At 40.4% G+C, this 22112-nt stretch overlaps 1 protein-coding gene across 4 annotated transcripts; it reads right to left on the reverse strand.

Moving 5' to 3' along the window:
* Positions 1-936: 936 nt before the first annotated feature.
* LOC148125040 (interleukin-36 receptor antagonist protein-like) lies at positions 937-22094 on the reverse strand. Of its 4 annotated transcripts, XM_087938930.1 has the most exons (6): positions 21780-22094; positions 14233-14395; positions 7032-7206; positions 5669-5782; positions 3701-3834; positions 937-1496 (listed from the first exon to the last, which is right to left on the reverse strand). In XM_087938930.1, the coding sequence occupies exons 3-6, from the start codon at positions 7090-7092 to the stop codon at positions 1269-1271; spliced, it is 537 nt and encodes a 178-aa protein (XP_087795056.1). In that variant the 5' UTR covers positions 7093-7206; positions 14233-14395; positions 21780-22094; the 3' UTR covers positions 937-1268. The 4 variants fall into 4 exon arrangements, with proteins under 4 accessions (XP_087795056.1, XP_087795057.1, XP_087795058.1 ...); XM_087938931.1 differs by lacking the exon at positions 14233-14395 and having other exon boundaries at positions 21780-21985; XM_087938932.1 differs by lacking the exon at positions 14233-14395 and having other exon boundaries at positions 21809-21938.
* Positions 22095-22112: the final 18 nt, after the last annotated feature.

Here is a 22112-nt window from a genome sequence, read left to right on the forward strand (position 1 = left end):
CAGACCATTTCTGTTTTTCTTTGGCCCAGGTAAGACACTTCTGATGTTGTTTGTTGTTCAGGAGCGGCTTGACAAGAGGAATATGACATTTGAAGCCCATGTCCAAGATCCGTCTGTGTGTGGTGGCTCTTGATGCACTGACTCCAACCTCAGTCCACTCCTTGTGAAAGTCCCCAACACTTTTGAATGACCTTTTCCTGACAATCGTCTCCAGGCTGCGGTCATCCCTGCTGCTTGTGCACCTTTTTCTTCCACACTTTTCCCTTCCACATAACTTTCTATTAATGTACTTTGATACAACACTTTGGGAACATCCAACTTCTTTTGCAATTACCTTTTGAGGCTTTCCCTCCTTATGGAGGGTGTCAATGATGGTTTTCTGCACAACTGTCAGGTCAGCAGTCTTTCCCATGATTGTGATTCCTACTGAACCTGACTGAGAGACCATTTAAAGGCTCAGGAACCCTTTGCAGGTGTTATGGCTTAATTAGCTGATTAGAGTGGGACACTTTGAGCCTAGAATATTGAACCTTTTCACAATATTCTAATTTTCTGAGATTGTGGATTTGGGGTTTTCATGAGCTGTAAGCCATAATCATCTCAATTATGGCAAATCATGGCTTGAACTATCTTGCTTTGCATGTAATGAGTCTATCTCATATATTAGTTTCACCTTTTAAGTTGCATTACTGAAATAAATGAATTTTTGCACGATATTCTAATTTTTCGAGTTTCACAAGGGTATTCCATACCTTATTGTCTTGCTCAAAACATTTCCTTCCTACCAGGTGCCAATTAACTATGAGGAGAACAGCCTCCATGCAGCCTTCTGCTCCTTACACATTCTCTACCTGAATCTAAAAGAAGACCTAAGGATAGATCCCAACCCCTGGAGTTTCCTCCAAGTTACATTATTGAAACTTTGCAACAAAATGCTGGTTTTTCTTTCAGGTTTTTATTTTTGTTTCTGTTTTTATTGAATCAAAACTAAATTATTCAGGTTGTGTTACAGACAAGCAATCAACTTCAGCTTCACCTCTTGCATCAGCAATGCCATGTTGCATCTTCCATGCTCCTTGGAAGCCAGAAATAAAACAGCACTAAGAGGCAATCCTGAATTTACTCACAATTAGATATTTCATTTTTAATCAAATCATTATTATTGCTTATTTTATCATGACTAAAGCTTCATTCTACTACAAACAAAATATGCTGGCAACATAGCCCCGCGCTTCTGCTTTCCTCTGTATTCCTTTTTCTTCAAAATTTTACTTTGGAGTGGAAGCAACTTTTTCAAAATGAAATAAAATGATGCCAGTACCTCCTTGTTTACAAAGACCAACAGGCATGTTTGGGTGAATTGAGGTACTTAAGAACCAACCAGGGAATGCTGCAGATTCAAACCAGCAATTTGATTTGTCGCGTCCAGTGACAACATAGAAAGAAAAATTCTTGAATTCCTTAGTGTCTCTATAAAAATCCATGATGTTTTTTTCCTGAAAAAAAAATACAAGGTTTGGTTTGGAGAGCTGCAGGATTAACTACTTCTGTTTTAATCCATACATTACTTGTTAAAAATAATACCAATAAACAAAGAAATAACAACAAAGGAAAAATTTAAGGCATGATAAAATAAGTAAACAAAAGACAGCTACATTTTACTTTTAAAACAGCATTGTAAAAAAGAACAGGTACAGTTTTAGTGATATATCCCACCTATTCTTATTATTATGATAATTGATTGCATGGTCAGCCAGAAGTTTAGACTGGATTTATCTTTTTTGTCCACCTATCAAGTCTTTCCTAAGGTCTTGGGATAAGCAGATGCTGTTCTTTAATGATGTCAAAGGTATCATCACAGGATGTAGGTTGTTCCAAGTAAAATTGCTTTTTGTAATTGACTCATGGTTATTTTATCAATTCTGATGGTGTTCAGGCTATTGCTCTAATTGTTTTGGGATTGCACCCAAGATACCCCTTACTATTGGTACTGCCTTCGCTTTATTTTTCCACAGTCACTCTACTTCTATTTGCAGGTCTTTTCTTGCTTGTTTGTTTAATTTATATGCCCCCCTCTTATCAATAAGGAAGGCAATGAATACAATTCCACTTGTATTACAACTGCTGAGCACAGTTTACATAGTTGAACTTGGCATCAAACATTAGTAGTTGTTGTTAGTTTCTATTTGAGTCTCAATGCCAGATGTCTAATTCTGCTTTGCTGTGTATATTTAAGGGAGTCATTCTTACTTCAATTTAAGTTCAAGTTAAAATTTTATTCTGAAAATTTCCCAGTGATATCTTCACCACAAACCATTTTTTCATCAGTAAAATAAGGCTACAATTTCATTTTAGAGTAGAGTAGGAATAGAGTAGAGTAGAGTAAGTAGGAATAGAATAGAATAGAATAGAATAGAATAGAATAGAATAGAATAGAATAGAATAGAATAGAATAGAATAGAATAGCTTTATTGCCCAAAGTGTGATTGGACACACAAGGAATTTTTCTTTGTGATCTTATTGTCTTTGTGATCTTATTGTGATAAAGTATATCACCATAAACAAGGGGGGGGGAGGCATTGATTTGATAATTACAGTGTCTGTGTTTTCTCTAGAAAATCAATCAGAATAGAATAGAGCTGGAAGGGACCTTCAAAATCTTCTAGTCCAACCATCTGCTCAAGCAGGAGATTGGGATTCAACTGGTGATTGGGATTCAGATGGGTGGGATTCAACTGGTGTAACAACCAGCTCGGTGTGCATGCACAAATGAGGTGTGGCAATTTGCTGTGCTGCAAAACATGGAAATAAAGGACAGGCTAGGGCAGGGGTCTCCAACCTTGGCAACTTTAAGACTTGTGAACTTGTGAATTCTGGGACTTGACGCCCAAAAGTCTTAAAGTTGCCAAGGTTGGAGATCCCTGGACTAGGGCAGGGGCGGGTGGGAGGGGTCAAATGATTGCCGGAACTACTGGTTTGCCAAAACCAGTCTGAACTGGTAGAATCCCACACCTGAGGAGACCCTATACAGTTTGAGAGAAGTGGTTGTCCAGTCTCTTTTTAAAAACCTCCAGTGATGAAGCACCCACAAATTCTGAAGGCAAGCTGTTCTAATGGTTAATTGTTCTCACTTTTAGGAAGTTTCTCCTTAATTCCAACTTGCTTCTCTTCTTGATTAGTTTCTATCCATTGTTGCCTTCTGATGCTTTGGAAAATAAGTTGACCCTCCCCGCTTTCTTCTTTGTGGTCGTTCCTCAAATACTGGGAAACTGCTATCACTTCAGTCCTTCTTTTCTTCAGACTGGCCATACCCAGTTCCTGCAACCATTCTTCATATATTTTAGTCTCCAGGCCTTTAACCATCTTACTTGCTCTTCTCTGCACTTTTTCCAAAGTCTCAATATTTTTTTTGTGATGAGGATGCTGTATTCCAGGTGTGGTCTTACTAAGGTTTTATAAAGCAATACTAATATTTCACGTGATTTTGAATCTATGCCTCTATTTATACAACCAAGGATTGTATTCACTTTTTTGGCTCTATTAGCTTTTTTGGCTGATTGGAATGGGCTTATTCTTCCAATGAAGGGGGTTTCTGAAGGCACCATATACTGTGGTAGTTTTTAATGCAGTATGTAAGTAATGTTAATTGTAATAGGAGAGAATATATGCAATTCTTCAGGAATTAAAATATGAAACTCACCAATATCACTAGCTGAGGCTCACCAGTAACTGACTCCAGACAACTCAAGACCTTGGTTTTACCAGTGAGTCCTATAAAGATGGGTCGGTTTCTAAAATCTAAGTTTTCATTGGGGACCACAGCCATCAACTGCTCTGCAGAACAAGAACAATATAGCTGAGTCAACAAAAATAGAGAAAAGCATCTTTATTTGGAAGTGGAGTTTTGAATGAGAAGCTGTTGGTGGAAAAATGTCAATAAAACTTTTTAAGCTATCAAATAAATCATAAAGCAAGTATTAGTTTTAAGATATTCATTAGATCCTAAATTATTCTATGTCCACACTGATAAATTCTCAGAACATATGATACTTACAGCTTGCACCCATTGCTACATCTACATTACTAATAACATGTAAATAACAAGATCTTTATTGATCATAAGAAGAATTGATCCTTCTGAACTGGGATCTTTCTCTTTTGATCATCCATCTGGACTATATAATTCCTCTCCCACAAGAAATGTGGGTTATAGTGACAAGGAAGATGAAGTAACATGTTTCAACCCACCAGTCATTTGGTGTAATGGCTATTTCCCTAGACAATCAATCAAGAGGTTCTGGGGGTTTTTGGTTTTGTTTGGTTTGGTTTTTTGCACACACAAAAAAGCAAGACTATTTGGATAAAATTTAAAAATCTAATCTCTAACGTTGGACTACTTGTCTGTATTTTAATTGCAAGATTGCTCCTTATAGTTCTGGACTCAGAATTTCCTGCAATATATACCAGAAATATTATTTTAGACTTTGGTTAGTTAGCTGACTATTTCGGCAATAAGTCTTCCATAAAACCAGGGAGATAAATCTTAAGTTCTTTATGTTATCCCCTGGGTTTGGGAAAAGTCACTGGAAAACAATCTGAAATATCACCCTTCTTGTCCACTGTTGTATTAGCCCTTAACATTTAGCAATAGTGATGTAGGAGATGCATCATGTCATGAGTCCCTGCACACCCAAAAGAGATCTAAGTCCAGCCCACCTTGAATGCTTTCTTACACTCATTTATTTCCCTTGACCATTACCTGTAGTAGATCAGATTCTTGTAGAGAGCTTAAGCTTTCAATAAATCTTTATACTCATTTGAACTGGCTTAATTCCCTGGCACTTGATAAGCAATAGCATTTAGGCTTATATACCCACCCACAGTGCTTTACAGCACTCTCTGGGTAGTTTACAAGGTAGAAACATTATCTGCATATTGCTCCCAATGCTCTGAGTCCTCAATTTATCAACCTTGGAAGGATGAAAGACAGAATCAGCCTTGAGACCCATCAAGATCAAACTCTATGCTGTGGGCAATTTGCCTGCAATACTGCACTTTAACCACTGTGCTGCTAGGGCTCTTTTCAAGCCTTATCAAAAATTCAAGTTGACTTACAATTATTTGGCTTATCATGCCAACACCATACCAACACTTCCATTTCCCCCATTTTTTCCTTGATTGGGGAATGCATGGACCCAAACAACTTCTAAAGCTGATGCAACTTTATATGGAAATGTTAGGAGAGGAATAAACAGAAGCATCTAGATGACAAATCTGTGCAAATCTCCTTCTGAGACAAGAATGTGATGCAGAAGCAACTGAAAGAATCACCAGCTCCATGGTTCTTCATAACAAGAGCAACACCTTGGTTATGCAACTCCAGAATTTACATGTCTATAGAGGTTCTTAATCATCCAGGTCATGGTGGTCCCAAAAGTGCTTTTCCAAAAGGTAGCTGGACCATCCTGTTTTTACTTTGAAACTGAACTGAAGAAGCTTCTTGATTGAGAAGCAAAAATGTTTTTCAAAGGAAAAAAACTAAGGAAGATCAGTTGGAAAAAGGGACTTTTGGAATATCCAGAAATTATTATTTGATCAGATTTGGCCAATTATCTTTTTGCCAAGGATTACTGAGGATTACTAAAGTACTAATGTTCCTCCTTAATACCTGGTACCATAGAATACAGCGGCGCTGCTATCAGAACATTGTTCTCAAAGAAGAAATATTTCTGATCGAAATCCCACATTCTGAAGTTCCAGGGGTCATTCATAGCTTCTTTATCTGGAAGACATGGCTATGAGTGAATAGAAATATTTAAAATGGTGAAAATACATTAGCATAGAAAGCAGGTGTCAGTAGAAGAAAATGCAAGTAGTCCTTGACATATAACAGTTCATTTTGGTGACTGCTTGAAGTTACAACAGCACAGAAAAAAGTGGCTTATGATCGCTTTTCACACTTATGACCATTGCAGTATCCCTACCTTCATCTGATCAAAGTATTAAACACTTAGCAACTGACTCATATTTATGAAAGTTGCTGTGTCCTGGAGTCATGTGATCACCTTTTGTGACCTTCTGACAAGCAAAGTCAATGGTGAAGCCCCATTCATTTAACAACCGTGTTACTAATTCAACAGCTGCAGCAATTCACTTAACAACCATGGCAAGAAAAGTCATAAAATGGAGCAAAACTCACTTAAAACTGTCTCACTTAGCAACATAAATTTTGGACTCAATTGTGGTCGTAAGTTGAGGTCTACCTGTGTATAATGTAATAAGTTTTCCCCTTTCTGCTTCTGCATGTTGACCACTCTACTGTTGTATAAAAGAGCCAGGAAAACCTGCTCTTCATCCAGGCCTTTGAAGAGAGAAGAGAGACCCCGCATGTCATCATGCTTGCCATCCTTTATCTTTATTTTTTATGTTTTATTGGATTGGATTGTTGTGAGCCACCCAGTCATTGGGATGCAAGCCTGCAAGTTTAATAAATTATGGTTGATCACACAGTCAACCAGATGTTTAGGCTGGATTTGGCATTGTTTACCTGTCAAGTTCTTTCCAAGGACCATTATTATCATTATGGTCAGTCACATAGTCAGTCAGATGTTTAGACTGTGTTTGGCATTTTTATATACCTGTCAAGTCCCTCCCAAGGACCTGGGATAAGCAGATGTTATTGTCTGATGGTGTTAAACATATTGTTGCAGGATATATCCTGTTCCAAGAAAAGCTTTCTTTTGCAATTGACTGGTGGTGATTTTGTCAATTCTGATGGCTATTATTATGTACCACCTTGCAAACATTTTTCACATTCATGGCTCAAATCAAGGTTGCAAATTGCAAAGACACTGAATATAATTACAAACATGCATATCGCTATTTCCCTTGACCCATTTCGTTCAATTCGTGAGATGAGTCTAAATGCCTCCATTGTTAAGAAACTGCAATGTAACAATTTATCAAGTTCCCAGTTCTAACATACACAGCCAAAGAAAGTTTTAGATTGCAACCCTAAAGTTGCTATTTACCTTTAAATTCATGGAATAAATCTTTTAATTCCTCATCAACAGTTCTCTTCTGCAGTTCCATTTCAGTAGTTACTGAGTAACTTATGACAGCAATTACTGCTGTCTGTCTCTCTGATTACCTTTCAGGTGATTAGATGCCTCTTTGAAGTTATAGTTACAATTCTAGAAGAAGCAACTGAAAGAGATTTGCATTACATTTAGGATGAGAAGAGAATTAAAGTCAATAATTATTCTAAGCAAAAAATGAAAAGAGATCAAGAGCTTTGTTACATATGGATAGAAACCAGAGCCAAGAAAACTGGTTTTTAACAAGAGAATGAAGGCAATGCACTGTTTTTTTAAAAATAGTTTTTATTGCAGTTTTCAAAAATACAAACCTCAATCATAGTCTTAATGTTTTGGCATCGACAAATACATATATCCTATATACATTTATTTATAATCATATTGATAATCGACTAAGGTCTCCTGCTTTATTTGCCATAATCCTTCTTCCTAATCTTAGTATCTGTTTTTTAACCACTCATACCATTTATCCCTTATTGCATAATATTCCGAATCCTCCTTGTCTTTCATTTCCAATGTGAGCTTATCCATTTGGCACATTGCAGTACCTTTTGTATGATCAAGTCTTCTGAGGAGGTATTGGCTCCTTTCCATAATTGTGGGAAAGTTATTATGGCTGCCATCAAAATATGTAATATAATATACTTAATCTTTTTACTATATTGTCCTGTAATTATTCCAATAAAAAGAATTCCAGTTTGAGTTCAGTTTGGTGTTTGGTAATCTCTTGTAGCCAGTTTTTTATTTTAACCCAATATTTCCTGGTCTCGGGACATAGCCACCATATGTGATAGAAGGTACCGTACTTTTGTCAACATTTCTAACATTTTGGACTTATGTTGGGGGACATCTTAGCCAATCTCTCTGGGGTCAAGTGCCAACGATAGAACATTTTGTACAAATTTTCTTTTTAAGCCGCGGAGGTCGATAATTTATAATTTCTAGTCCATAGTTTCTCCCATTCATCTAATTCAATACTGTATCCAAAGTTCTGTGCCCATGCTATCATTGAACCTATTGAATTCCAATAAATAGTTATACGCTTTAGTTATAAATTTTTCCTCTGCTCCAACTAAAATTTTATCTAATTGTTGTTGTTCTTTGTCAAATCCAAATTCCACTAAATCCTTTTTATACCTATCCTGTAGTTATAAATATGGCCACCAGTCAATTATAATTCCTTGTTCTCTCAGCTCTTGGTTCATTTTAAGATTCCCTTGATTATCTAATAAACCGTTATAGCTTACCATTTTTTTTATATCCAATGATTTGGGTAGTTGACAGCCAGCAGGGTATCTTGATGTAATGTTTCTTTTTAATTTTCATTCAAATCTGAATAAGTGAGTCTCTTATTTGATGTCTATAGAAGTAAGAGTGTACCTTACTCCTTTTTCCCCATAAAAATGCATGCCAGCCCATCTGGAGGACATAACCTTCTAATGTTAAAATTATTTTATTTTTTAAATTTACCCAATCCTTTATCCAAGTTAATGTCATGGCCTGATAATAAAGTTCCCACTCTGGTACTCCAAAACCACCTCTGCTCCTTCCATCCTGTAGCATTTTCAATTTAATGCACAGTTTCTTGCCTAACCAGATGAACTTCATTGTTGTTTTCTTTAGCTCTTCAAAACAAATTTATCTAGTTTTATAGGAATTGTTTGAAATAGGTATAATAGTTGGGACAAAAATGCACTGCTTTATTGTTCTCATAGGATTGCTTAGGTTTTTGCTGAAATAGGACTAGGGAAATAAAATGCTTTAGATAAAGGAGGAAAGGGAAAAGGAAAGGAAAGAAAGGGAAGGGAAGGGGGAAAAGGAGGAAAAAGGAGGGAAGGGGAAAAGAGAGGGAAAGCTTTAAAAAACTACAGGACAAAAAAGCAACTTAGTATCTAAATTTGTGGACATGCCCACAGTCAACTGAAATAGTCTTGCATTTTGTAAAACTAGAAAAACTAATTTCTGGCCTATCTAAATAACTTTTGACCTTCATATTTCCAAGAGAAGGATTCATGCTTGAAAATGATTCTGCTAACTTAAGTTCCCCTTTTACATAACATGAATAGATTTGTCTTCTTGGCTATATAGGCAAACAATGGTTCTATTCTGGAATTTCTCTCCAAACAAATCTGCCTACTATCATCTTGAACCCAACATTGCCTGTAGCAAAAGTGAGAAATTAGAACTGTGCATCTTGAAACTGAAGGGCAAATATCAAAATTTGGCAGGCATTTGAGGGTTTTTTCCTTTTTACTGAAAAAAGAAACAAAATGGGCAAACCCAATCTTAATGTCCTTGATTGTTTTGTTTAAAAAAATCCATTTAAACATTCCTCAAACTAAGAGGTCAAACAAAATTGCTATTTTTCCTGGGGGGTTTAGAAGCTGTGGGGATGGGAACATTTGCCTGGTTTACAACTGAATCTCTTGTAATACTCAGAATCAAGAAGTTAACTTTTCTAGTATCTCCTCTTGAATTTTTTCTTCATCTTTTAAAAGAAAGATGAAGCATTAGGCTACATTTGGTGGCCTTATGCTTATGCATAGTTTTGCGTGGGACCCCAGAAAAAGTTACCTCTTTAGTGGCATTTTTTTTTAGTAGAGTTCTGAAACTCTTAACAAAAGTCTCTAAAACCTTACACCTTCTGCTTTAAAGTCATAGGAGAGTGGATTAGAAATCACATAATTTTTTGCAAGCTCAGCTGCAGAAACAGCTGTCAGTTATAATATTTCTGACTTTGGGACCAAGCAGTTCTCTTTCTTTGTGGTTTTTAGACACAAAGCGATAAATTTATTGGGCAAAGCGTTTGGTAATTGTTTTCAAAGCACTATTTTTAAAAGCAGCTAAATTGGTATGGTAGGAGGTATGCCAATCTGCTACAAAAAAAACAAAACAAAAAACCCAGCTTTATCACTGGAGAATAGAATGAATTTTATTTTCAGAGACTTGCACAGGTGATAGCCTTGCTTATACATTCATATAAGATATCTGTAGTCTAGTATTATATTATATTAGATATTATATTATATTTACATTATTATATTATGATTATAAGGGTTGAAGCGAACCCAGCAAGTTTAGTGGGTGAATAAAAGGAAGGGTTATAATCTCTCACCTAGCATATCTTCCAATATAGTTAACAGAATGAAATGGAGGGGGCTAGACTCTTTAATCATTTCCTACTAATAGATGATACTATAGGATTAATATTTAACAATCCCAGTGCCAAAATATGAGATATATAATGTAAAATATGTTATATGAGATAACGCGGGAGCCTCCAATTGCTTAGCTTCTTTATTCCATTGTTTAGAACAACCATGGCAGCCGTGGTGGCTCCTTTTACAGTAAAGCTGCTAGCAGCTACAACCAGTGACAGCTCTTTAAATTCCCACCGCCACGGACCAACCAATCAGAGGTGACATTGTAAATATCTAATACCCCTCCCCCCTGTTCCGGTCCACCCAATCCTGTCCCACCTAGCGCATGTACTCACGTAGATAGGCGGCACTCTTATGGGCGTGACTGGACCTGGGCAGTTCTGTCATCGGCTGGTCTTTGAGTTGTTTAGATGGACTTATTGCTCCTCCTGCTCCCTTCATTGGAAACTCCTGGAACCTTCTAGTTAGGGCAGCCATTTTATCTCCACTAGATGCTGCCCTTTTGATCTCTCCCATGGCCTGTTCCTGCCTTTGTGTGTCCAGTAAGTGTCTGCTATTTCCATTCAGTGTTTTTGATGCTATTCTTAGTTGTTGAGATTGTGTCTCACTAGCCATTACAGCCTGTTCTGTGTTATTTCTTGTTTGGATGGGGTCTCCCCCTTCCTCTCTGGGTGTGTTGTGTCTGTGGGAAGGGTCTCCCCCTTCCTCTTTGTTTGTAATGTATATGTGTGAAGGGTCTCCTCCTTCCTTTCTATTTATGTCCGTATTTCCCCATGCCCCTCGGGTTCTTCGTTGATCTATGTGTCTTCTCCAGCTTCAGCCATCTGTTGTGTCAACCCTGTAAGAATGGGGCCCCGTTACTTGGGCCACCTTCGCTGGTACCCATAGAGGATCCCGTTAGGTTTTTAGCATAAACTGGATCACCCATTTGGAACGTCTGGCATTTGCGGGATGAATCTAGTGGTCTGTCTGGATTGTATGTGAGATGTAATCTGTCTAAGGGTGATCTCAACTTTCTTCCCATGAGTAGTTTGGCAGGGCTTTTATTTGTTGTTGCACTGGGTGTTATGTGCTGTACGCTTAATAATTTATCTATTTTTGCTTGCATGTCCCCTGGCCCCAGTTTCTGGAGGGTCTGTTTTGTGTATCGGACCATGCGTTCCGCTTGTCTATTCATTGACGGTTGTCCCGGTGCCGATAGAGCATGCTGTATCTGTGTTAGAAACCCTTCAAAATGGGTGGCTGTGAATTGGGGCCCATTGTCAGATACAAGTATGTCTGGCAGGCCATGTGTGGCAAATAGTTTCCTTAGATTTCTAATGGCTGCCTCTGTTGTTGTGGACTGCATAATGCTGACTTCCAGCCATTTAGAACAGGGGTGTCCAACCTTTCACCTTCCCTGGGCCAGATTAGAAGATGAAAATTTGGTTTGGGCCGCACATAAAATAAAATGACAGTAACGATACCTGATCATCCAAAAAAACCATAGAAAACATAGTTAACATATTAAATTTATTTGGAAGTGAAGTTAGTGAGATGTTTGACATTGTTTCTCAGCCACCAATGCAGAATTCCACAGCCAATTTTGTGTCAAAATCCGTTGTGTGAACCCAGCCTTAGTCTCCTGACTACCAGAAAGTGGCACAGGCCGCAAGATGGCGGAGCTAATATAGGATGGCGGAGCTAATACAATGGATGGGGCGCAGGGTTGCCAGATTGCAGTTTGGCTCTGCGGCCGAACTCAAGCCAAAATACGGCCAAATTATTTTTATTATTTATTATTAAAAATTATTTATTTTTTATCACGGTTTTTTTTATCACGGTTTATTTTCCGGCCAAATTTTGTGGGGGGTGGGGGAGGGGAAGAAAGCTCACCCACCTTGTGCCTACCTCTCCTCCTGCAAATGGCCCGGCTGGATGAGGCAGGACTGGCAGAAGCAGCGGCGGCAACGGCAACAGCAGGAGGTGGCGCTCTGAGAGCGCCTGCCTTTTCTGTTGCTGCTTGGTGTGGCGCTCACCTCGCCCCGCCTCGCGCCTGCCTCTCCTCCTCCTCCTTGCTGGCTCTGGCATGAAGGTTGGGGTGGGCACTGGGCCGCATTACGAGGCAACATGGGCCGCATGCGGCCCGTGGGCCGCGGGTTGGACAAGCCTGATTTAGAATATGCGTCCGCTATGATAAAAAATGTGTGTCCTTTTACTGGCCCTGCAAAATTGATATGACCTTGACCAAGGTCCCCTTGGTGTTTCCCACTCATAGTTGGGTGCCGTGGGAGATGCTGGCCTGTTTTCTTAGCAAACCTTGCAGACGGATACCCATGCCTCTATTTCTTTATCCATTCCTGGCCACCACACATAGTTCCTTGATAGGGATTTCATTCTCACTATCCCCGGACGCCCTGCATGCAACATTTCCATTATATTGTCCCTTAAACTCTCAGGAATTATTACCTGATGCCCCCACAGTACACACCCTTTTAGTATTGATAGTTCCTTTTGTTTGTTCCGGAATGGTTTAGTTTCTCCCTCAGGCTCGCAACAAAATCGTTGATGCTCTCTCCGTCCTTCTGGTCTCTCCGGTAGAACTCGTGTCTCTTGATTAGACTGGATACCGCTGGTGTGTAATGGGCCCTCAGAATGGGCCCTCAGGTCAGGCCATCGTTTTTACATCGCTTGGGGCTGTGAGAGCTTTAGCCATTTTGAAAACAGCAGGGCCACAATACGTGAGGAAGACAGCTCATTTCCTCTGTTCCATAATGTTCATCAGGTCACTGCTTTTCAGGAACATCTATCGACGTAGGATTCCCAGTCCTCGGTCATCAGGTCAAACAGTGCAGGTGGCATATTGTTCCCAGCCATGTTGGGTTCTTTCTTCAGTTGGTTAGCCACGTGTTCACAGTCCTGCTTCTCTCAGAATCCCACCTTCGTCACCAGTGTTATGTTGTGGGTGAGAGATAACATGGGAGGCTCTGATTGCTTAGCTTCTTTATTGCACTGTTCAGAACAACCACAGCAGCCACGGCAGCTCCTTTTATAGTAGAGCTGCTGGTAGCTACAACCAGTGATGGCTCTTTAAATTCCTGCCGCCATGGACAACCAATCAGAAGTGACTATGTAAATATCTAACAAAATACAATGAGATCAGTGTATCTTCATTGCTATCAGTGTGAAGTTTTGAAGCTATGAAGATGTTGTACATTCCTAACAGGGATCATCCTTTATTAAGAAATCCATTCCCACAACCTTATTGGTTCCAGAATAAAAATCCAAAGACATCTTCAAATAAGGAACTGCATAGATCGTCAAGCTTCCATTTTGCCTTTCAAATGTTTCCCAATCTTTACAAAATATAGTTCACCCAATTTGACTGTCCCGCAGGAGATGCTTTGGAGCATCAAGATGAGCCGGAGAGAGATTGATTGGAAAGTGGTGCCTGTCAGGAGGGAGAGTTAGAAAGTTCTTGCTGTTCTTTTTCTTTCTTTTTCTTTTTCAGTTCTATGGCATCCTTTTAAAAGAGAGCCAGGGGTTAAGGCATTAGATCAGAAACCAGGAGACCATGACTTCATGTCCCGCTTTAGGCACAGAAGTTAAATTGGGTGACCAGTCTCACTTTCTCATAGCCTTAGGAAGAAGGCAGTTGCAAAACCCTTCTGAAATCTTGTCTAGAAAATTCCAAGGGCTTGTCCAAGAGTTACCAGGAGTGTAAATTGATTCAAAAGCACACTCACAGCATCCTTTAATGTTGCTTGAGATATTTGCTCCATAGGACAGGGTGATGAATCCTCTCTCAGACCTTCCATCTAAAACCCTCTGCATTTGCTATTAAAGTAGAGATTTAGACTGGGGAAAAATTAGAGGATTCTTGATTTTCTGTCTCACAACCAAAATGATTGCATAAATGGAAGAGAAAGATCATTCTGAACATTTAAAAAAAGAAAGAAAATAAAGAAAGATAATAGGAACTAAAAAAATAGTACCTGAAATGATTGAATAAGTCCTGTTCCGCTCTGTGCTTTCTTTCACTCTGGGTTTTGCCATGGTTTTGCATAAAGTTTTAACAACTTCCCAGTAGTTAAACTTCATTAATGATTTGCAGTTTCAAGATTAGGCACAGTATAAACTTAGCAGGAAGTTGCCTTCCTATAAAACAAGAAGTTCGTTGTACTTTCGGCAAACTTTTACTGTAACTTACCAGGGCTTTATATAAACAAATGTATATAGATAGGGCAATTTACCATGGTGTGCTTGTAAACCTTGCCTGAGGTTCCTCAATGGATATATGCCTCAAGTTATAATGTGTAGAACATGAAACTTCACACAATGACTACATTCTTATAAAATGGCTATGACGCACCAAATAAATTAAACTTGTTTATTCATCTACACTCATCTACCATTACAAAAAGAGGAAAACAATGCTATGAAACTCCTGGCCAATTACACATTGATTGACTGATTGATCTCCAACTTTATTTGGAGTTAGCTTCAAACAAAACTCTTCAGTATAGTAAGCTAGTAATAGTGGTAGGCGATAGGGATATCAAGAGTATAACAGAATAACAGAGTTGGAAGGGACCTTGGAGGTCATCTAGTCCAACCCCCAGCTTAGGGAGGAAACTCTGTAGCATTTCAGACGAATGGCTGTCCAGTTTCTTCTTAAAAGCCTCCAGTGTTGGAGCAGTCAAAACTTCCAGAGACAAGTTGTTCCACTGAGTAATTGTTCTGTCAGGAAACTTCTATGTTACTTCTCTCCTTGATTAGTTTCCATTGATTGCCTCTTGTCCTTCCTTCAGGTGCTTTGGTTGACACCCTCTTCTTTGTAGGATCTATAGTAGGCTGTGATCCCAATGAACTCTCCCCAACAACCCTTTCAGGTTCTACTGGTATGAAATAAATAAAATGATGTAGGAGATGACCAGGCTGAACCTGAGGGGAAAGGGTCGAGCGCGTTACCAATCTTGAGTCTCTTCATGCTCATAAGAGATCTAAGTCCAAGCCATCTTGAATTCTGTTGATGCTTATGTGCTGCCAATTTGCTTTGACAATTAGTAGTTCAGATTCTTGTAGAGAGCATTAGCATACAATATAGGTAATCCCCTGGGTTAAGAGTGTTCATTTAGTGCCCATTCGAAGTTACGAAATAAGTGTCCCCAAGTGTTCACGAGCAAGTTCTGAAATCACAAATGTTGCAGCACCATGGCAGTTGTTCTCTCTTATGAACAATTGTAGAGGTCTGCAAAATTTACCCTATTTCCCCGTCTCCACTACCCACAATTCTTTCCCCCTCTCATCTTGGATTTGCGGTGCATTTCTCCTGCTTCCCCTTTCCAACTCTTTTCTACTGGAACACTTTTCACCCAGAAAAGTGAAAAGCCATCCGCTCCATTTTTAAGCACCCCTTTTGCAAGATAATGAAGCTTCTAGCCCATGTCAGTTCTCTGTTCGAGTGAAAAGTGTTTGGGCGCCCATGGGATGCTAGAAACAGATCCATTTAGAAACAGGAGAAAGGCACCACAAACACTTTTCCCACCCAGAATGAAAGTTTCTGGAGTCCATGATCTCATGAGAGTTCAGGCACCCAGTCTCTGCAAAAGAGGATAATTGCCTGAATTCATACAATATTGCGGCACCCAGGTGCTTCCATCGACTCTCCTCTCCCCCAAAGGTACAGAAACACAGAGGTGACAGATCTTGTAAGGTGAGTCCAGCGCACAGGAAGGGAGGTAGAAGCATGAGGTATCTTAGTGGGTTGGGTGGCCTTGGGGAGTCTGTTCTATCATTAGACACCCCCCCCATGGCCTTCTCCACCCTGAGTTATCTCATTTCCACTTAACAAACTAAGCATTCGATTAGTGAATGTGTGGGCAGAAAGCAGGGAGAGATCTCGTTCAAGGTAAGAGATTCACTCCTACGAATTCTTGAGGTACAAATGGAATGGGCAGGCTCCATTATATTTGTAACTTGAGGACTACCTGTAAGCCTATATTTGTTTGAACTGCCTGGACTCCTGATATCCCATACTGACAAGTTCATCTTAATAATGACCTTCGCTGTTTTCTTTTTTAGTCAGAGGTCTACTTGAAACTAAAGACAGAACACCAGATACTTCTCCAGAAGAGGGTTTTTTTAAAAAAGAAAATATTTTTTTTATTGAAAAGTTTAACAAACTTAAATAATATAAACTAAATGTCATGGTTCTGAGTAACGCTCCCAATCAATTCAAGATTCAGGCCTTGCTTCCTCAAAAATCCTGTTCATTGGGAACATCATATCAGCACGGTCAGAGATGAAACCAACACTGAATAATTCCCATATTTTTTGTATAATTGAAGAATATATACTGTCCAGCCCGCTTGTGTCATAGGTCAGGTTAGCCATCCAAGCAGGCGATGGACTTCTCAGCACTCCCTCGTGCCATTACTAGGGCACATTGATTCAGCCTTGGTTCTCAGGAGCCTTATTATTGTTATGTCTGGCACATTGGAGGAAAATTCACAACCAGATCAGATTAACAGAGTTGGATGGGACCTTGTAGATCATCTAGTCCAACCCCCTGTCCAAGCAGGAGACCCTACCATTTCTGACAAATGGCAGTCCAATCTCTTCTTGAAAGCCTCCAGTGATGAAGCTCCCACAACTTCTGAAGGAAGCTGTTCCATTGGTTGATTGTTCTGTCAGAAAATTTCTCCTTATTTCCAGGTTGAATATCTCCTTGTTCAGCTTGCATCCATTATTCATTGTCCAACCTACAGATGGTCCTTCTCTTCAGTAGACTAGCCATGCCCAGTTCCTGCAATCATTCATTGTATGGTCATATGTTCATCATATCTTCTCTGCACATTTTTTTTTGAATCTCAACATCTTTTTTATGGTGTGGTGACCAAAACTGGATGCAGGTGTGGTCTTACTGTGAAGAGTTGCACCATCTGTGCCACAATGAATAAACGACCAGGAACCACCACCCCCGGATTGCTACAGACAGTAGCAAAACCAACATGGACATGGGAGGAGATTGCAATGGATTTCATAGTGGAGTTGCCAAAAAGTGGAGGAAACATGGTCATCTGGACTGTAATAGACTTATTTTCCAAACAGGCGTAATTCATACCATGCAGCAGACTACTGTCAGCCCACCAGTTAGCCAAGCTGTTTTTGAAACACATCTACCACCTGCATGGAGTGCCATGGAGAATTATCTCAGACAGAGGAGTCCAGTTTATGGCCAAATTTTGGAAGGAGTTCCTGCAGATTATTGGGTCCTCCCAGGATTTAGCTCAGCTTTTAATCCAAGTACCAGCGGGGGGGCAGAGAGATTGAACACCATGATAGAGAAATACCTGAGGTGCTATGTGAATTTTCAGCAATCCAATTGGGTGGACCTCCTGCCTTTGCGGAGGTTGCGTACAATAATGCTGTTCACAGTAGCATGAGACTAACCCCCTTCAAAGTAGTGAACGGTATGAACTTCATCCAAATGCCTGAGTTTCCAAGGGATCCCCCCCCCCCATCATCACTCAGCCTGACCCATTGGATATCAACGCTGAAAGCAACTTGGGAGAATGTTAAAAAAGTGCTGGCAAAAGCAGCACAGAGCTATAAGAGACAGGCAGACAAACACTGGGCCCTCAGCAGCCATTCCAGCTGGGGATGAAGGTCTACCTCTCCACCAAATACCTGAGGTTAAGACTCTCTAGCAAGAAATTGGGGGTAAAGTTTATGGGACCATTCTCCATAGTAAAGGTCATCAACCCAGTCATGGTGCAACTGAAGTTGCCCCGATTGTTGGGGAAAATACACCCGGTATTAGTAGCCTCTTAAAACCCATGGTGGGATCGACCCTGAGGCCCCTACCTCGTGAGCCTCCAGATCCCATGGTCATAGGACGCCAAACCCATTATGAGGTGCAGCGAATCCTCTATTCAAGGTGGCACAGGAGACAACTCCACTATTTAATCAAGTGGAAGGGCTACCTCTTATCAGAGGCATCTTGGGTAAAGAGTAGGAACGTCCAAGCCAATCGCCTTGTGATGAGGTTCCATGCAGAAAACCCAACCAAGCCTGGGGGGTTTTCGCAACCCTATGTCCTATACCTGCAATAAATCTGTTTTCTTTTTGTGTTGTACAGGTCACCTTCAAGAAGTGAGGGGAGCCGAGTGTCAACTCATAAAATATTTCTATGTTGTTTTTAGAGTTGCCAACAGAGAGGGGGAGCCGTGCAACAGCTTGCAAAACTGAAATTGCATTCCATAAATGTTTTCAAAGATAGTAATTAGATGACTGAAGTTTCTGCCACGTAAAATTCTAACTGGAGAGTATGACTCTTGGCTATGGATGTGTCCCATTGGAGACCATGAATTACAATACACCCAGTGGTTGGGGGAAAACCAGGGTCAAGGGGGACAATACATGATGTGTCTCAGAGTACACCCAGGCAATGGCGGACCTTTTAACTCCCAATAAATCCTTTTGAAGTTTTTTCAAGTTTGGCTCGAGACTCATGATTTAAATGGGGTTAAGTGCCGGAATCCTGACACTTGGTTTTCAAACAATTTGTCTGACAGATCCAGATGGTATCAGATTCGGAAAGCTATCTTAGGACATTCTAAAAAATAGGCTTTAAAGAATCTTGACATGTAAAAGTACATAAGGTCACAGAACTAAGCAAATGAGCTATCTTCTCATTCCTGACCCAGGCAGACTTGGGGTAAGCCAGGAATCATTTTGAAATAAAAGCACAAAGCCTGTTGCCAACTAAAATCTCTCTTGGTTTTCATATTATGAAGAAATAGTGTTCTTTGAACTATTTGGAATGGGGAAGTTGAGTCATTGTGATTTGTGAACAGATTGTTATCCTTCAACTGTCTAAAAAGGCCTAAAGAATTTCCTCTTTCTATATTGGAACACACCTATTATTACCAGAAAGACTAGGGGGAAGTTTATTTAGAGATTCTGACTGCACAGCAGTGATGGGGGTTCAAATTTTTTTACTACTGGTTCTGTGGGTGTGGCTTGGTAGGTGTGGCAGGGAAAGGATACTGTAAAATCTCCACTCAGACATCTCGTATTTGCCGATTCTCCGAACTACTCAAAATTTCTGCTACTGGTTCTCCAGAACTGGTCAGAACCTGCTGAATACCACCTCTGCTGCACAGAGTATGTTTAATCTTTTTCCTACTGGTAAAAGTAGCGATTTAAAGGTTAATATTTCAACTGCAAATATACATAATACATATATTTACATAGCCGATATCTCTAAGAATATCTGTACACAAGAGCCGTTAAATTTTCACGAGTTCTTTCCGTTTCTTGGAAATTAAGTCAAATAAATCAGGCTTGCCAAGGGAGCGGATGGGCATTTTTTACTCCGAAACCGGACGACCCTTCTGGGCAAAGACTTCGATCACCGTTGCCCTGGGCAAGGCAAGTGAGGAAACGCCAAGCCCTGCAAACTGGCTGGAGGGAGCCCCTGAGCTCTGGGCTTCTTCTCCGAAGTCTGCAGAATTTAGCTTGGCCAAGCCTGGTTGGTTTGTGGCTTCTGAAGCGTCACCTGCCCTGCGAACTGTGGAGCCACCCCGGTTGGTTTATGTTTCAGCGGGCGGGATAAACCGAGATAATGGCTGCGTTGGATTGAATCCAAAGGCTGAATTTCACCGCTTTTTGTGTTTGCACGAAACAATAAGCCATAAAACCCCCTAGTGGGCGTGAGTTCACCCTTATTGTACACCAAACCACCACCACCCCAAAATAATCAAAATTAGATCTACCAAAGCACTGCAATGGGTGCCCATAGCCACTAGGTTTCTAAATGACCCGATTAAGATATTGTGTGAACTCAGCTCCCAGGGTAAGTAGATGCACCATCTGTTGCATCGTACTATAAGCATGTGTGCTCTATTGTAATGTACAGCGTATTTCAGCCTTTCCCAATTGGATTCCAGAGTTCCCATTCATAAATTGGGGATTGTGATAGTTGGAAGTCCAGTCATCCGGATTTGGGACCCCAACATCCACTATAAACCCCTGAATTCATGAAAGCACCCAGTTCCCCTACTGGCCTACTCAAATGCCCCCACTTTAGGGAGATCCATATTCTACCTGTTTTAAACTCTAGCCATCACTTGCCCCTGCGAGAAAAATTAAGAGACGCACAATATAAGCAAATATCTCTCCACTTGTTTTACTGAGGCCTACCTCGATAAACCTGACCTACCTCGAAGGGACATTGTTGGGATTATAAAATGCTCCTTGCGCACAGAAGTGGAGTAAAACCTGCCAGGAATATATTTTCAGAGGAGTTTGCTCACTGATGTGCAGTGGGACTTCCTGGATAAGTCAACATAAACATGGTTTTCCTCTGTGAATTAGGGAAAAGATTTGTTCTTTCAAACTGCCTCCACCTCTACAGCTGTGGAATTTAGCAAAGCTGGAAACTGCAAGTGTATTTTTTCCCCTCCCCACGTGAGAGAGAGGGGGAGAGAGATTGATTTCTATACATTATTGATTTCTATACATTATGGAATATAATTCTGACTGTGAGAAGCCCTCTAGAAAAATGAAGTATGTTGGGAAACATTAAAAAAGGCAGAATATAATATTTCCCCTAAATAAGAAATGGGAAAAATCTTAAGGGAGGCAGAAACCAGTTCCCTTGCCCTAGGCAGAAACTAAAGAGGCCAGCTTTTAGAAATGCAGATTTGGTAATCCATTCAGAAAGACTGGGTCAAGACAGAAACTGAAATAAGCAACCAACAAAAGGTTGACAAAATTAGCTCAAACACCTAGGATTTGCATTTCCCCTTTTGTCTATAGAGCCAGCCATGACCTCTACATAGCCCCATAGGAATCCAGAAAGTATAAAAACCCACCCACCCTCAACTCTGTTTTGTCATCTGTCCCAGAATCACATGCAGTTGGTGGTTCTCCTTCAATAAACGGACCCTCTTTCCAATCAGCCTCCATTTTATTTCCAGCGCCTTTCTCCAGCTTAGAACTGGACCTGGAATTTTTCTTCCAACATGACAATGCAGGTTTTCATATGATCTCTCATCCATATCAGAGGTAGTATTCAGCAGGTTCTGACCAGGCTGAGGAATTCTGGGAGTTGAAGTCCACAAGTCTTAAAGTTGCCAATGTTGGAGACTCCCGGTTGGGAGAACCGGCAAATACCACCTCTGACTGGCCCCGTCCCCATCTATTCTCTGCCTCCCGAGTCCCAACTGATTGGCTGGGTCTTCTTTGGTTGCCCTGAATAGAGAACGGAGCTGGGATGCAAGTTAGTGGGGTGGGGAGGGAATGGAGATTTTACAGTATTCTTCCCCTGCCACGCCCACCAAGCCACGCCTACAGAACTGGTTGTAAAAAAATTTGAATCCTACCACTGATCCATATATTGTGGAAGAGCATTGAATTGCTTACCTTATCACATCTCTGCAAAAAAAAAAAGAAGCCAGGAGTCTGGCAGCACCTTTCCCAGCTCATCAATTTTATTAATAGGCATGTTTTCATGAGCAATAGTTGACATTACCTGATGCACAAAGGTGAGCTACAGCTTACCGAAGCTGATAAGTAATAAATTTGACCATCACTTTTGGGATTTCCTATTGGTGTCCTATCCACGTCCAACCGATTCTGACTTCCCTTTATGAAAATCTTCCAGCTGAGTTGAGCTCCAGATGCCTTCGTGGAGACGCCGCGTCAGCCACAGCGCAGCTGTCCGGAAAAGTTTCTTCTGACTTTTCGGGCGACCCTCCCTCGCCAAGGTTGTCTCCCTCCACCCACCCTTGCAAGATCAGGCGAGGAGGCCTCTCCCTCCCTTTCTAACTCTAGGGTTGGTCTGCGTGCGTGATGACGTACAGCG

The sequence above is a fragment of the Pseudonaja textilis genome, chromosome 9, assembly GCF_049901715.1.
Source record: "Pseudonaja textilis isolate UNSWEBS1 chromosome 9, rPseTex1.2, whole genome shotgun sequence".
Classification (NCBI taxonomy): domain Eukaryota; kingdom Metazoa; phylum Chordata; class Lepidosauria; order Squamata; family Elapidae; genus Pseudonaja; species Pseudonaja textilis.